General features: G+C 53.3%; 1 protein-coding gene across 9 annotated transcripts in view; it reads left to right on the plus strand.

Annotated features, from left to right (window-relative positions):
• PAX6 (paired box 6) overlaps positions 1-16,351 on the plus strand; it is a 28,684-nt gene that overhangs the window by 3,230 nt on the left and 9,103 nt on the right. The window contains exons 1-8 of one of the 9 annotated variants that reach the window (XM_011362539.2): positions 3,313-3,448; positions 3,646-3,829; positions 7,674-7,750; positions 8,110-8,170; positions 11,678-11,808; positions 12,606-12,647; positions 12,742-12,957; positions 13,688-13,853. In XM_011362539.2, coding sequence (XP_011360841.1) covers positions 8,161-8,170; positions 11,678-11,808; positions 12,606-12,647; positions 12,742-12,957; positions 13,688-13,853 — 565 coding nt within the window. In that variant the 5' untranslated portion in view covers positions 3,313-3,448; positions 3,646-3,829; positions 7,674-7,750; positions 8,110-8,160. Of the gene's footprint in view, positions 1-3,307; positions 3,830-7,673; positions 7,751-8,109; positions 8,171-9,456; positions 11,809-12,605; positions 12,648-12,741; positions 12,958-13,687; positions 13,854-16,351 lie in introns of those variants that run through there. The other 8 variants (XM_023532056.1, XM_011362537.2, XM_011362542.2 and 5 more) reach the window with 8 other exon arrangements.

Genomic DNA, 16,351 nt, shown 5'->3' on the forward strand with positions numbered 1-16,351 from the left:
CTGGGCGCCTTTGCCTTTCGTGCTCGTTTGACCATTTTCGCCAGCTCTGCTCTCGAGTGAATCCACCTTCCCACGGCCAGCAAAGAATGAGCTGCTGGGAGCCCTGCACAGTGATGCAGGTGTCTGCGAAGACTTTCCTCCTTCAAAGAAAAACTCATCTCCACCCTTCTCAGCGTGCCAGCACCGCGCCTCTACTCTGCGGTGGAAAGCGGCAGTTCAGAGGTGTTACAACACCAGTGGGAGATTCTTGGTTCCGAAACCGGAAGCCGAAAGCATCTCTCCCTCGAGCTGGGCACGTCCTTGCCTTGGCAGAGGCCGCCTCCCGACCGGAAACCTGGGTAGTGGGCATCAGCGAATGCCTGGGACCTCTGAGGGTGATATGCTGCCTGATCTCACATTTACGAACCAATAGTGGCCAGAGGCTCCGGGCACTCTCCAGTGAGCGGCGAGCCCCTAACGTGACTCAGCGTGACAGACAGCCTCTCCTTACCGGGTGGGATGACCCAGGCCCCTGCGGGGCCAGGCTGAAGAGCGGTCCTCCTTGGGCGCCAAGGGGCAGGGAGGGGTAGGGTAGGATGGGGGGCACTTAGGAAGAGGAGGAAAAAGGCAACACAGAAACCGCAGGCGCGATCCCCCCGCCTTCGCGGGCAGCGTATGGGCCTCGGTGGTATTGGAAGCCGCAATTAAAATGGCGACCTGTGAACTGTCTCAGTTTTGCTCACACCTCTGACCATGGGGCGCTGCACCTTTGTTCCAGCCGCCCTAGCCAGCCGTGCCGCCCCCAGAACAGGTATTTGGCAGAGGGTGCGAAGCAGAACAACACCCTCACCCTCTTTGAAACTAGCCCAGAAAGAACAGGAAATCTTGCTCTCCACCCCTCTCTCCTTAAACTTTGAAAACTCTGCCTCTCTCTGGGCTGAGTCCCCCCACCCCCCCAAAAAAATATTGACACACTGAGAGCAGCCAAGTCTTTTTTGTTTCTTGTTGGTGCTGAGGGGTTTCCAAGAGTCCTTCTCCAAGCCCCCACCCCCACCCAATGACGTCAGTGGCATTCACTCCCTGCTTCTCGCCTCTTATGATTTTTTGTTGTTAAAACTTTTCTCTGAGGTGAGATGGGGATTGGGGTTGGGTGGGAGAAGGAGTCCATTCAAAGAGCCAGTGCCCAGGGGGGAAATAGCAACAAGATTACGGCTGCTTCTTTCCGAGGCAAAGCTTAAGAAGGTGCTAATCCATTCGGTCGCTAATTGAGAGGTTGTAAAAATGATATTCACCTCCAGTTCGGACAGTGTCTCTGGGCCTTTCCCCCACCCCCTCGCTTATGCCCAGTGGACTTCAGTTCAAGCTTTTTTAATGCTTGTTTGAGAAGCAAAAAGGGAGAGAAAAAGAATGCAGACTCTCGTTGATCTGGGACCTGGGCCCGCTGTCCCACATTCCGGGATCGGGAAAGTCGCGGTCCTACGAAATCTCTCAGAGGAGGCCGCTGACCCCGGCTCCGGGCGCCACCTGCTTCGCTTCTGGCCTGGATTGTCTCCTGGCGCTGAGTGCTTTTGGGCTGCGCGGGGTGTGCGACAGCAACCCTGGCTCGGACTGGAGAGGCCCTAGCTTTTCCCGAGCTCTGCCCAAGCTCCTTGGTCGCGTCATTACTGGGTCCGGGCTGGGGACGGCAGTGTGAGACCCACACTAAGCCCGGCGGCCCAAAGCAACCTGCAGTGTCTTCATGTCCCCAGTTTCCAAGGGTGGCTAACGCGCTGCCTCTCAGCGGTGAGTTCAGAGTGCGCAGACTTTAGTGATGAGTTCTAACTTTCAGCACTTTTCTTAAGTCAAGATGAGTCAAGTGTGCCTGATGGTGGATTCTTTTCAGCCTCCCTGCCTGAGCTTTTCCAACCCCCTTCTTCGTTGGGTCCTGGGGTGTGTCCCTCCACCCCCAAAGTCCCTTTTCCACAGCCACCACGTACAAGCTCCTCTAGAACTCGGGACTTCGCAAGACTAAGCAGCCGCTCCCTCCCCTGTCACCTTAACTGCGGGCGCCGAGGGGCGCCTTTGGAGTGTACTGAGGTGTGTCCTAATCGTCCGGCATTCAACAAATGGACTTTTGGTGTGTGGTCAGAAGAGAAAAGCCATTTACTTACTTTCCTCCCTGGTTTTCTGGCAACAGCTGATGAGGAGCTGCCTCCGTGGACTGAGCAGACCCAGGAGAAGGAATCGTGGTGTAGAGACACGCACACCATACACAGATAACTGGAGGCACACACCGACACACGCTGAAACAGCGACATCATGGACGAAGACACACACACACACACACACACACACACACACACACACGCGTGCGCGCGCGCACACACACTCTCCCAGCATTGGCCATCTTCCTCCACCCCAGGCCTTTGACACCTCCCTCCCCTCTCATCTCCCCCTGGAGTCCCCTCCTCTTGGGCGCCTGGAAAAGCTGCCGCCGCACTTAGTCAACAAATGGCACGTGGGAGAAGTTGGTGAGTGTTTGGTGAGGACTCTTCAGGGCTTTTCACAAGAACCCTCTGTACACAAAGTAAGTGGCGTGTTTGCTCGGGCCTCTCCAGCCCGGCTGTGCCTCCGCTCCGCTGCGCACCGCGGCTTCCGAAAAGAGAAAGAACAGAAGAAAGGGCCGGCGGAGCGAGGGTGGGGGAATGGGCAGGCCCGGGAGGCCTGCACTGAGGAGGCGACTCGGTGTCGCCGAGATCCCAGCGCCGAGGCCTCCTCTCGGCCTAGGCTTCGCCCTGGACTGCGCCCGAGTGTCGCTGCCGGGACCCGGTGCCGCACACTCCCCTTTTCTCTTCCTCACAGTGGCCAGGTGGGCTAGGGTGCGGCCACTGTTCTCCGCGTCCCAGCGATCAGGCTGAAATAGGGAAGGGGCGGGAGGGGAGGGCGGGGGAGGAGGCGGCAACTCTGAGATGGAGTTGGCAAAAAAGGGCTGCGCAGAGCTGCAGAAACTTGCCCCCATCCCACCCCCCATGAGTTGGGAGTCCCGCGCCCAGCTTAGGGAGGTGCGGGCGCGAACCCCCAGCCCAGAGGCCTAAATTCGACCCCTCAAGTTCGCGGCCACAGTGCGGGCCGCGCTGACTCCCGGAGCGCTCGGAGCCTAGAGATGTCGGCGAGCACCAGCTCCAGAGCCTGGGCGCGGGGGCCCAGCACCGGGGAGAGGAGCCGGGACCCACCAGCGGAGCCGAAAACAAGTGTATTCATATTCAAACAAACCGACCAATTGCACCAGGCGGGGAGAGGAAACATCCAATCGGCTGGCGCGAGGCCCCGGCGCTGCTTTGCATAAAGCAATATTTTGTGTGGGAGCGAGGGATGCATTTGCATGTTGCGGAGTGATTAGTGGGTTTGAAAAGCGAACCGTGGCTCGGCCTCATTTCCCGCTCTGGTTCAGGCGCAGGAGGAAGTGTTTTGCTGGAGGATGATGACAGAGGTCAGGCTTCGCTAATGGGCCAGTGAGGAGCGGTGGAGGCGAGGCCGGGCGCCGGCACACACACATTAACACACTTGAGCCATCACCAATCAGCATAGGTGTGCTGGCTGCAGCCACTTCTCTCACCCACACTCTTTATCTCTCACTCTCCAGCCGCTGACAGCCCATTTTATTGTCAATCTCTGTCTCCTTCCCAGGGATCTGAGAATTGCTCTCACAAACCAAACCAGCAGCATCTGTGGAGAAAACTCTCGCCAGCAACTCCTTTAAAACACCGTCATTTCAAACCGTTGTGGTCTTTAAGCAGCAACAACAGCCAAAAAACCCCAACCAAACAAAACTCTTGACAGGAGCTTTGACGAGAGAGGATGCCTCATAAAGGTGAGTCCGCTTCTTTCTTCTCGCTTCATTTTTATTGCAATATTCAGGCAGGTCTCCCCCATCCTCCCCCCTTCCTTCCTCCCCTCTCGCCGGTCCCCTCCCCCACTGCTACGCCGGGAGAGTTGGGCCGGAGAAGTTTCCAAGCAGGAGCCCAAACTTTGTACTTCCAGCGAAAGCCCGCGTCGGAGGGCGACGGCCGGCGAGCGGGAGCGGCGCAGGGCTCGGGGCTGGCGGCCGGCTCACTCCCAGCGCCAGCGCGGGCTGAGCTCGCGGGAAGAACTAAGGCTCCAGGCGCAGCAGAAGCCGCGGCCCCCGGCCCCAGCGTCGCCAAATGCTCCTGGCCGGCGGAAGAGGACGAAGAAGCTCTGCGGTGCCCCAGGCCCGGGAACGGCTGCAAGGACCAGCCTCCGGCGGCTGCTTTGTCCAGCCGAGGGCCCAGCGAGCGCGCAGAGAGCGGGCGCGCCGAGGAAGCGCCGAGAGAGCCGGCTCGCCGCGCTGCCGCCCGCTCGCCCGCCGTCTGGCTTTGTGCTGCTCTCCGCCGGGGCACAGAAGTCCGCGGGCACTCGAGCGCCGAGGGGCACCGCGCCCGCCGCCAGCCCTAGCAGAGTCCATCGGCAAAGGCAATCGCACGCTGGAGACAGAGAGAGCGAGCGAGTGAGCGGGATCCGGGAGGAAGCCACCAGGCCGAAGCGGTCGAACGCGCGCTCCGAGGGAGCTCAGAGCCGAGCAGGAGGATTGTCAGCTTCCATCAAGCCCCCAGGCTATTGCCCCCAACTTGAGCGCAAAGCTCGGAACTTGAAAACTCTCTGCTTCCCAGTCTTCCCCCAACCTTCGCCCTCGCCCTGCGAAAGCTGGGGTCTTCCCTGTCCTTCAGTCCCCAGCGCTCGGTGGGTATTTTTCCTTGTCTTCCTCTGACAAAGCTGCACCCGGTGTTGCCGTTTCAAAAAGTTTGAAAGTGGAAAGGTGGATTGCTTTTTTTAAAAAAAATTTCAAGTCCCCTGTTTTTTTTTTCTTTGTGAGGCTTAAAAAAATCAATATGAAAGCATTGGCTTTCCCCTTCGTCTGATCACATCCTCTCCCAGCTAATTAGTCTGAGTAATTCGAGAGCTTTCCGATTGATTCTAAGACCCCAGGAGGAAAAGTGTCTTTTCAAAGTTCATAAAGTTGTTGCCTCTTTCCTTGTGTAGATTTTCTCAGTCTCCCTGCACCATAATAGCCCTGAATTTTAGCAAGTGTAATTGGGGGAAATGGAGTTGAATTTCAAGTGGAAATGCTTTCTTTTTTGAGTGCTAAAACCTGGTCCTCCAGTCTTGAGTGATTTCTAGAAAGTTTAAATACAAAGTGAATGTGGTATCCTTTTCTCTCAAACTCTACAAAGCTCCCTAAGCTTTTCTGGATGTTTAACTCGAACTTGGGAAGGTTAAGGAGGGGGTAGGAGCAGAAATGAAATAAAAAGCAAAGAGCTTGAAAGCCTGGCGAGTTTACCGGGGAGAAATAATAGATGTTGCCGTTGACATTACATTTTTTATAGCCGGTGACCTTTGCAAACGTCTGAAGGCAATTTGATTAGTTGTTATCTTATTTGGCCCTAGAAAGTAAAACTTTGTCATCTTAATTGCTAATTACTCTTTGGCTAGAGGCGGGGAAGGCCGAAAGTGAGCTCTCCCCTTCATCCCAGCTAAGGAGTTTGGGGTTGGATTTTGAGAATTAAGTAATTTAAAAAACAGTATTTGAAAGCTGAGGCTTGTGCAAGAGATGGGAGAGGCAGTGGCCCAGTGGCCTACTGGATCAAGGCTGTGGTGAATTCCAGGTGTCTGGAGACTCCTTCGTTCCTGGCATGGCTGTGTGACCTGGTCAGTGCTGCAGGAAGCCCCAGGCTGAGCTGGGGGGCTCTGGCTGCGGCTGAGGGGGACTAGCCTCTCTGCATGACTGCTTCCGGGTGTTGGTGTGCACGACAGAGGTCCTGGTTTGCTTTGCACTAAGTGTTAACAATTACTTAAGTAATTATATAGCATCTTAGCTGGGGGTGGGGGTGGGGTGGGAATGGAGCAGAATTGGAACTTGAAATGCTTCCACCTTCCCAGATGCTTCGAAAATTAGTCCTCTCTGGAATCAGCTACTGAATTTTTTTAAATAGCCTCAAGAATGGACCGGCCAGGATGTGGACATTCAGTTGTGCTCGAGTACAGAGTGGGTCAGAGAGAAGAGTTCAAGAAGTTTTACCCCTTCTAGGGGAATTCCGCTACCCCCCTTCCCTGCCTGCTACCACTTTGCAGTTTCAGAGTCCCACTTTGAGAAGGGACACATTCTGCTCGAAGTTGGGGTTTCTGCCTGGCTGGGGCAGGACTGTGGTCATGTGGACTAAGAGACAGGAAGGAGACCTTGGGAGCTAACCCAGCTAGGGGTAACTAGGTAGCCCTCTGCCATCTCCAATATTTTCTAGGCTGCATTCAGAAGCTGGGGAAAAGTCCTCCTCTTAAGTTTATTTTTTGTGGATTTAAGCTGCCTCCAAGCTAGTTAATAAATTAGACCATGGATGGCCTTGGAGAGAAAATATGTGCTGCTTGGAATTCCTTGCTTGCAGGCAAAATTAATAATCACAATAGGCAAAGCTGGAAAAAGAATATTTTAGTTTTTAAAACAGAGAAAAACAATGCTATGACTATATAATTATTTTACCTTTTTTTTTTTTTGCAAACCTCCTGAATAGTCTTTTTATTGTAATTCTCTCTCCCCAATTGAGCTCCCCACGGTGCCGTTGTATCTTTTTACTGCCCCTAACAACTCACACCAGTAACACGATTACCTCCAGATATTTATAACAAGAAATTACTTTCCTATTTTCTCTCCCCTCCCCCCAGAACCTTCTTCTTAGGGGAAGGCAGGGAGGGGGTGGTAGAAGGCGAGCCTTGAGGGACACGCACTAGGTCAGGACTTATAAAGCTAGAAGTGTCCTTCTGTTCCTTTTGTGGGTTGGTGGGTTGTTTGTACGTGTGGTTGGAATCTGTGTTGCTGGTTAGGGAGACTCGATTTTGCTCTTTGGGTTTGGGGAGAGCTGGAGAATAGAAGCCATTGTTCGCTGTCTGTAGGCTTTGTCGACCACGCTCACCCCCTCCTGTTCGTACTTTTTAAAGCAGTGAGGCGAGGTAGACAGTGTGTCACAGTACAGTAAAAGGGAGGAAGATCTAAACACCAAAAGAGAAGTTAATCACAAAAAGTGAGGTTTGGGGGGGGAAAAGTTGGGCTCACCATATTCAAAGTCCCAGAAAGGCTGTGAGATGGGTAGAGTGGGGACCTGCCTGGGAAGCTTTGAAAGAGAGAGTGAAATTTAAGGGGTAACCAGAGAGTTGGGTTCTGGGTGCCCTGGGGCAGCTCAGGTGGTGAAATTCCTTAAGGAGGAAGAGCAGCTTTGCAGTCCTCATCAGCCCCAGTCTGCACCCGCAGGCACCCTGAAGTTCCGAGGTCCCCTTCCCCTCACCTCTAAACTTCAGATATTGGTCCTGGGCCTCTACTCTTTACCCCACCATTTCTCTTGTTCTCCCCTTTTCCTTTCCCTGGTTCTTGATATTTTTGCAAAATGGGACCCCTACTTTTCAGATTCTATAATTCTCCCAAGCCAGGCCAGAGCAGCCACTTCTAAAAGGTTGTGACTTCTGCGGGAGAGGCCGCTAAAGATGTGGGTGCAACTCTGGAATTTAGGGTTTTATGGCAGTTTGAGTCCTTTAAATAAGTATTTTTTTGTTTTATTTGTTTGTTTTTCTGAGAGTGTGGCTCAGAGAGTCCATGGGCCTATGCTTTTGAGCCACAATTTGACATACCTTTCTCTCCTTCTGTTTTATCTTAGGGGGAAGACTTTAACTAGGGGTGCGCAGATGTGTGAGACCTTTTATTGTAAGAGTGGACAGACATCCCAGATTTCAGGCAAGTTCCGTGGTGGCTTGAAAGCCGCTTTGGGCCCTAAAACCCTAGAGTCAGAATGCTTTTTCATTGTTGTTTGGATGGAAGAAAAAAGACAAAATTCAGTCATCCTTTCTCCTGATTAAAGGGTTAACTACTTAGGGATTTGGGGAAAACAGATTGGGAATATTAAAGTATTTTATTTGTAGATTTTGCATGCACTGGAGGGCAGAGCTGGATGACTCTCAGATCGCCCCAAGTGATTGAGTGGATCATTTCATAAAGAAGGGGCATTCTCCTTCCTGGCTCCAAGTCATCCTTTGATGGGGAGGTAGGCCTACCAGGTGCGGGCCCAGGATTAATGCCTGTATTCTTGCTAACAGAGCCCCATATTCAAGCCCAGTGGGATCCTGCGGTCCCCAGCCAGCACCAGCATGCAGAACAGTAAGTGCCTCTGGTCTTTCTCTGACCAGGCTGGGGAATGTGGGGACTGGCGAGTCAGGGGAGGGTGCAGAGGTTTGTGGCCTCCGACCTTGCCAGATCCCCCGGTGTGGGAAAAGCCTGGGGACCTGAGGCAGCTGTGCCCCCCTCTGCATCCAGCAACCCGAGAGGGGAGGGCATTTGCTCTGCTGTTCTGGCTCCTGGAAGAACAGGGTCTGGGCGGCTCAGAACCGCCTGCTTTAGTTTGCTAAGTTTAGGTAGAGAAACCCCATCCCCCCAAATCCTGTAACACACACCCCCTCCCCGCCCCTGCCCGGGCTCTGACCCCAGAGAGTGGGGCTGGGCTGAACAGGGAGGGGCGGAGGCTTCTTCTAGTTGCCAGAGAGGAGAAGGAGGCCCCTTTGGGCTTAGCCAAGACTGAACGTCTCTCCCGGCCAGGCGGGGTGGGGGGTGCTCCCCTCCTCCAGGCACTCTCAGGGTAGCTCCTCCCCTCCCTACTCGGGTCGTGGGCCTAGAAGGCAAGGGCCCCAGCCTGCAGTGGGTGAAAATGGTAAATTAGAACCATGGGGCTGTTACAGGGCGCCGGCGAGAGCAGGTTTACTGGGCCTAGGAAGAGAATGGGGGGCCGAACCAAGGAGTTGGAAAAGCCGAGCCCTGATCGCTGCAACTGTATGGGTTCCGGTCGTTCCTCCCCCGCAATACCTTTGATTCCAGGGCTCCCGTGCTCCCTCGGCCCAGGCCCCTTGAGCCTCCGGTCCACCTTCCTGCCTAGTCCGTGCATATTGGTATGTGGCAGGGCTACTTTGGAGCCCAGGCCTGGGAGCTTGGAGGCCCAGTGAAACTTCGCCCGGTTTTTAGGTGCATAGTCTGGACGCGATTTAAGGGCTCAGCTGTAGTAGGAGTGCAGAAAGGCCTAAGTCTTCCAGCAATCTTCTCTTGCCAAACTGCAGACTTAGACTCCCTAGCGCCCGATGTATCTGTCCAGGAGGCGCCAGCCTCTTCCCGGTTCTTCCGAGGCTGGTAGGCACAAAGCTCTGGAGAGGGCGCAAAGATAGTGAGCTTTAAGACGGGTTAGTTGTGCTGAACCTGCCAGGCCTCAGGGCTTGGCCCGGGAGGTACTATTCTTGGTGAAGCGAAGACTTCTACCCACCTTTCTGGCTGCTGGGGTCTCCCCCTGCAGCTCAGGCTCCCCAGCCGCAGGCTTTCGGGCCGGCTTGGCTGGGGCGCTGGGGCGCGCAGCGCTGAGCGTTTGCCGCTGCGGCCTGGCTGGCGGGCTCTGAGGGGCGCGGGGTCGCAGGCCGGTCTGCAGGGCTTTGTGCCTCTCACTCCCGGGTGTGCGTGAGGTGCAGAGCATCCAAATTGACACCATATGTTTTCCTATTAGATGCTTCGTGGTAGAATTCTAGGCGCATAATCATCGCCGCTGGGCGAGAGCGCCAGCCGTCCCTAGGGAAGGGACACAATGATTGCGGCTTAACCTCTGAAGAGGAACTTAGAGCAGCGTTTCCTCGCTGCCATTTCGATGCTGGCTGGGGCAGACCTGGCCCTGGCTTCTCCTGGGCAAGGTTTCTGCAGAAGTGGCGGGCGCGTTATTTTATTGCAATGGGTGGGGAAAGAAGGAGAAAGGTCTAGGATTAAGGCGGCTTCACACGCCTTGGCATTCGTAGATTGGGAATTGAGGCCGTGCTTGAAGTTTGGAAAGTCTCGGTCTCTCTCTGGGACAGCCTTTCTCTTTCCCGGAAGGGTCACTTTGCACAAAGGGGAGGCTCCGTAGCTGGAGTGGCAGATGGGTCCTGCGAGGCAAAGAAGGCATTAAAGGGAATTTAGGAGGAACCAGAAGCGTGGACTAGGCCTTGCTCTGTTGGAGAAGCAGTGCCCCTGCGATGTCCCTGCTCGCGCTGGGCCGGCCGGAGCTGAGATCCCCCAAACGCCTGTCACTTCTCATCCAGTTGAGGCTCCGGGCCCCCCCTTCTCAGTGAGGGCCCCCTCCGCCCCAAGCCTTTGGCTACCCTGAAAACGCGACTCCCCTTGAAGGGGAAACGAGTGCAGTTCAATCTCGTCTGAGTGATCTACAAATAGGGACGGAAAGGGTCGTTTTATCACGGTCCCGTTTGTCGTGACGATGCAATTTCCCGGAGCGGAGCACTGTCACAAAGTGACAAGGCTGCCACAAGCGCCCCGACTGATCTTTTCAATTAGCCTTCCATGCATGATCCGGAGCGACTTCCGCCTATTTCCAGAAATTAAGCTCAAACTTGACGTGCAGCTAGTTTTATTTTAAAGACAAATGTCAGAGAGGCTCATCATATTTTCCCCCCTCTTCTATATTTGGAGCTTATTTATTGCTAAGAAGCTCAAGCTCCTGGAGTCAATTTATCAGAGGCTCCAAGGAGAAGAGAGGAGAGGAGAGAAGAGCGCTGAGCAGGGAGCCGCGTCTTCTCCTGGAAGGGCTGCTCTCTAGAGCCGGGGCTGCAGGTTGGAGATTTTTTAACAAAGTGGAAACTGGCAGTTGGCTGTATTTGTGAGCCTGTGATTTCTGGGGAGGGAGCTACAGAGAGGTGTTAACTACTTACTCCTTATTCTCTAAGATTAGACAACGGGGCGAGGTTGTGAGATCAGGTAAAGGAGGGATGGAGGACACTGTGGTGTGGTCTTTTCCTTGTCGCTTTTTGAGCTTTGCCAATATCTGTCCTTGGCTGTGGGGAGGGCCGAGATCAGCAGCGGAAGTAAAGCGAGCTGTGGCGGCTACGGAGCAGACTCACAGCTCCGGCCCCACTGCGGCAGCCGGACTCCTTCGTGGTTGGAGCATATCTGGGGCTCTGACCCTCACGCCCGCAGTGGAAGCGCTGAAACCTAGGTTGGGGTTCACTAGCCACAGATTTGCTGTTCTAGTGCTTCTCTCCTCCTTCCCCTTCTCTTCTACATATGCATTTTTAACCTCAGTGCTTGTGCGGTGCCTTCGCCAGAGTTTGGAGTGTGACAACAAATGTTTCTGGACTCGAGCGTGCACGAGAGCGCTGAAGGGCTCTGGGATTTGCTCTCACAGTTCCAACAATGCAGAGAGAGAGCTTGGAGAGTCAGTGTGGGTTCTGTAGAACCACGGTTTGCCATGACACTCAGGAGAGATCTTTGGGAGGGTATTTTTAGAGCCAACTGTTTGCACTTTGTCAGTTCAGCGGCTGGTTGGGGTGTTTATGAAGAGGGGCAGTCGGCTGGGGGCACTGCTGGGGTGATGGCAATAGCGAGGTACGTGTGTTCTTGCTCGTCGGCATGTGTCTACCTGTTTGGTGCTTCTGCAGTCCAGTGGGCAAGAGCACGGCTGTGTTTGGGGCTGGGCTGTCCGATGCCCCGCATGGCTGCGTGGTCCTGTTGTTTTTCGATCGATAGCAGGGACCTGATCACCGAGGTTGGCAAGGGTTGGCCGGGAGCTGAGGATGCACTGTGGTTGTTTTCTCCTCCTCCTCCTCTTTCTCTTTACTCCTTCTCCTCGCCTCGCCTCCCTTTCCTCAGGTCACAGCGGAGTGAATCAGCTCGGTGGTGTCTTTGTCAACGGGCGGCCACTGCCGGACTCTACCCGGCAGAAGATCGTAGAGCTAGCTCACAGCGGGGCCCGGCCGTGCGACATTTCCCGAATTCTGCAGGTGATCCTCCCGGCGCCGCCCCACTCGCCGCCCCCGCGGCCCTCCACTTTCAACGCCCTCTCTTCATTTCTTACTGTAAACGCTGCTAATTATGGACCCCCCACCCTCACCCACCCTTCCCAGTCCCCACCCCACTCCCCTGTCTTCCCGCTTTCCCCTCTCCTTCCACCATCCTTCCCTATCTCTTTCAACGTGGGTCAGTCACATAAGATAACTCATCTGCTTAAGAAAAAAAAAAATGTGTGTGAATTAAAACAAAACCTTTCTCCTTTCATTTGGTAAAAACCTTAATTGTGGTAACAACAGTCTGTGAACTATATAAGAAGCTGAGTTTTACAAAACCAGCATAATTTTCCCTTCTCTCTCATTCCATGCTTAACTCAGATTTCAAGAGATTTGTTTGCATTCTTCATCTTCATGAAGACTATCTATTGATTTTAAAAAGGCAAATGCTATTTATCTCCCTCCCTAAGCCACAGTTACTCCATTGGGTAAATTTTTAAAGGAAATATAAGTTAAAATTCAGTTTATTGTCCCCTTTTGCTTATTAAAACATAACACCGCTTTATGCAAGATCAGCACAAAAAAAATTTAATCTGACTTCGTTTTGATGCATCTTCAGCCAATGTTTAAGAAAACAATTTTTTTAAAAAAACTTTTAAATTAGTTTTTTTTTTTAGTTCAAACTGTTTGAAAGTATCATCATATTTGTAGTTTTTAGGGCTACAAATGTAATTTTTAAAAAAGCTCTCTACAGTAAGTTCTCATACCATTGAAGGTATATTTTTGTGTTATAGACCCATGCAGATGCAAAAGTCCAAGTGCTGGACAATCAAAACGTAAGCTTGTCATTGTTTAATGCATACTTAAACAATTTTATTTTTGTCTTGAAATTATTAATAATGTGGTTTTCTGTCCACTTCCCCTATGCAGGTGTCCAACGGATGTGTGAGTAAAATTCTGGGCAGGTATTACGAGACTGGCTCCATCAGACCCAGGGCAATCGGTGGTAGTAAGCCAAGAGTAGCGACTCCAGAAGTTGTAAGCAAAATAGCCCAGTATAAGCGGGAGTGCCCGTCCATCTTTGCTTGGGAAATCCGAGACAGATTACTGTCCGAGGGGGTCTGTACCAACGATAACATACCAAGTGTAAGTTCACTGAGCACACCCCCTCCCCAAGTTCCACGCTGTCCTCTGTACCATACTTTCTTCACTTCCTCCTACTCTCCCCGCTCCTGCTGTCTTTATGTCTTTATCTCCTCCCTGCTTTATGTGCGTCTCCTGTATCTGGGACTGTTGAGAGGAGCATCCTGACCTTTTTTTGACTTTCTGGAAAATGGGAGTCAAGTGGGGGGAATTGTTCACCTTATTTGCATGCTGCAAAGTAGAGGGCAGAGGCACTCAGGGAAAGGGACTTGAATCAAAAAGGAAAATGAAAATGAAAACCAGATTCTAACTTCTTCCAAATCCGCTTGCCTGAACCTTCCTTCAGGTGGCAAACATCCATTTCTGCTGTAATATAAAACAAATAAAGTGAAAAAAAACCCCAAAACAAAGCCAAAAAAATTTTTTTGGGCAATCTTTTAACAAAGCAAAGCAGCCATGTGAGTTAGGTCACCAGAGACACTGAGCAATGGTGAATGACCACCTTCCCTTCTCTAATTCAGACCTAACCCAGTTTTCATGCCCAAAGTGATGGCTGTCATTCTGTCCATGATGTCCCTGTAAATCCACCCGCTGTCCCAGGATGGCTGGGAGTTTTTAAAGATATGTTAAGAGTTTTTTAAGGGGGTGGGAGGGCTAAGAAGGGGACTTAATACAGGGCGACTCTGTCTTCAGGAGACACTACCATTTGGTTTGATTTTGGTTTGATTTGCAGGTGTCATCAATAAACAGAGTTCTTCGCAACCTGGCTAGCGAAAAGCAACAGATGGGCGCAGACGGCATGTATGATAAACTAAGGATGTTGAACGGGCAGACCGGAAGCTGGGGCACCCGCCCGGGTTGGTATCCGGGGACTTCGGTGCCAGGGCAACCTACCCAAGGTAAAAATCCAAGTATCCATCATCTAAACTCTCTGTATATGCAGCCAATTCTATTCTCCCCCAACTTTTCCCTCGCTCTGCCTCTGTACTTAGAGAATGTAGTAGTGGGACTCTTCAAAGGCTTGGGATATATTGGCTTGCACTGTATGTAGGTGATGTTTGTTCAACTATCTGGTTGGCCTGGAAGTGTAAGAGTTGTATATAACAGGAGTGGTATGAATGTGGCTGATGTGTGTGTGTGCGTTATGCAGGAGTGTGTGTGTGTGTATAAGAGCTAGCTGCGTGGTACCCTATTCAAATTTGCCATTAAAATGCACGGAGAGCCCCCTTGCTGTAGAAGTGTGACAAGTTAACACATTGACAGACTGCGAGGTAAACACAATTGTATCATTTTGCTTTTTTTGCCATAATTGACAAATTATGCTACTATGAGTAGGGTGCATATGAGAGAAGGTGAGCAGAGAGATGCAGCACCCAGTAGATGTTGGGACACTGGAAGTGGTGGTGTCCCAACTAAAACAACCCCCCACCATCTCCACTCTTACCCCCTCCCCCTGCTGGACCCCCAGTTCTCACTCTCTGTGGGTGGTGACTGCTTAGAAGAGTGGAGTGAGGATACTGTGAGCCGGCTTGTGGGGTGCTGGGGCCGGGAGGAGGGATGGGATCTGGACCATCCCAGCATCCATGAGAAGGGATGGGGGAAGAGGAGCAGGTAAGGGTGGGATGGGGCGTGTTGGCTCTGCCCTCCCCAGTACACCGAGGTAGCTTGGTCAAGAATAGGAAACAGTTTACTCCGAAGATTAATCGGTATTTGTTGTCCTTTTGACAAGGAGATAATATGCGGGATAATGGGATGTGGCATCTCACTCCCTGGAGCACGATGAAGCCTGGGGGCCTCGGGTGGGGGGTGGCAGTGCAGGGGACGCTGATGGGGCTGCCCGCGCGTCCTTGCGCTCTCGGACCCGCTCCCGTGCCCCGCGCCTCCACGGAGCCGGGCTAGAGAAGGGAAAATCGGTAACAGTATGCGAAATATCTGGTACAAAGGATGCTTCTGTCACTCGCAAGAATTTGTTATGGGAACAATCCTGTCGCTCTGTAATTGCTCATTAGAGAACGTTTTGTTTCTCATTAAGGCGACATGAATAAGCGTCTAGTTGAAGGAGACAGCTGTAGAAATGTTCCACAAGAGACCTCTGGACACGATTCGGCACCAATTGCCAATTAGACATGTCAGTTTTAAGAGCAGAAAACAATATAGGACGGACACTGGGAAGATAGGGAGCAAAGCGCTCGCCCCGGGTTTCCCAGCGTGGCTGCTCGTCGGCAGAGGCCTCCTGACCCGCTGGGCCTGGGCTCCCCTGGGCGACCCCGCCCGCCTGCTCAGCCGCCCCAAACCGAGGCCTCCTGGGGCACTTTGGGTGAGCCAGAGAAGGTGCTGCCTCCAACCGGGCCACAGGCCTAGGGCCACTCCAGCCTCTGATGAGGAAGAGCGAGTGATAGATAGGCTGAGTGTAGACCACCACACCCTCACCTACCCTTTGAAACTATAGGATTCCACATACACATCCTGGACACACCCAAGTGACACTGCACTTCCCACTCCCCAGCGCCCGCTCGCCAGCCCCAGCAATCTGGGACCGGGGTGACGCCTCCCCCCGTGGAGTCCAGCTGACTGGGTCCGAGAAGCCTTGAGGAGGGCATGGGGCACAGTGGCTGGGTCTGGGAGGGCTAAACCCTAAGCCTCCACGTCCTGCCTCTCTCGGTGCGAGGGCTCACAGCAGTAGCTTGGGGTCTGGAGCATGGACAACCCCCTCCTGCTTCCCGGAGCCCGGACAGAAGCCGAGGACTGCAGCTTTGCCAGCCTCACCGCTTCTTCCAGAGGCTGTGCGGGATCCGGCAGCTTTTCGTCCCAGGAGCGTGAGGGCGGGAGAGCCTAACTGCAAGGACCTGCTCGTGATGGTTGGGGCAGGAGGTGGCGCTCATTCGGGGGCTTTGAACTTTTCGGCCTCACCAACTGCCAGTCTCCACTCCGCCCGCGAAAAACCCCACTTCGATGCCTCGTCGCGGAGCATGGATCGCCGCCCCCACTGCGTGGCGAGCATGTGCGGTGCGCGCCCAGCGTGGAAGCCTCGCGTGGGCGCCGCGGGGTGCTGGTGGCGAGCTTTGGCTGACAGGTCCCGGGAATCCTCAGACCTTTTGGCGCTAAGAAGGCCGCCCTCCCCCCGCCCCCCGCTCCCTGTCTAGCTGCCTTTCCCAGACCGGGAAGCTGTTTTGGGGATTTTAAAGAGTCCATTACTCCAAAAGCATAAGGCGAGGTTAGGTCTCAGAGGGAGACAAATATGGTTTCCATCTGATCAATGCCACACCGCAGTGAATAAAATCGTGACGACGTGGGCTGACAACAAGAGACAACTCTATCCGGCCCCAATTCTCCAGCGATTTGGTGGTTTTAGGGATCACGGAGACACTTTTTCTTATCTCCTCCCCTCCTCCCCAAC

This window comes from Pteropus vampyrus, unplaced genomic scaffold (genome assembly GCF_000151845.1).
Source record: "Pteropus vampyrus isolate Shadow unplaced genomic scaffold, Pvam_2.0 Scaffold76, whole genome shotgun sequence".
Classification (NCBI taxonomy): domain Eukaryota; kingdom Metazoa; phylum Chordata; class Mammalia; order Chiroptera; family Pteropodidae; genus Pteropus; species Pteropus vampyrus.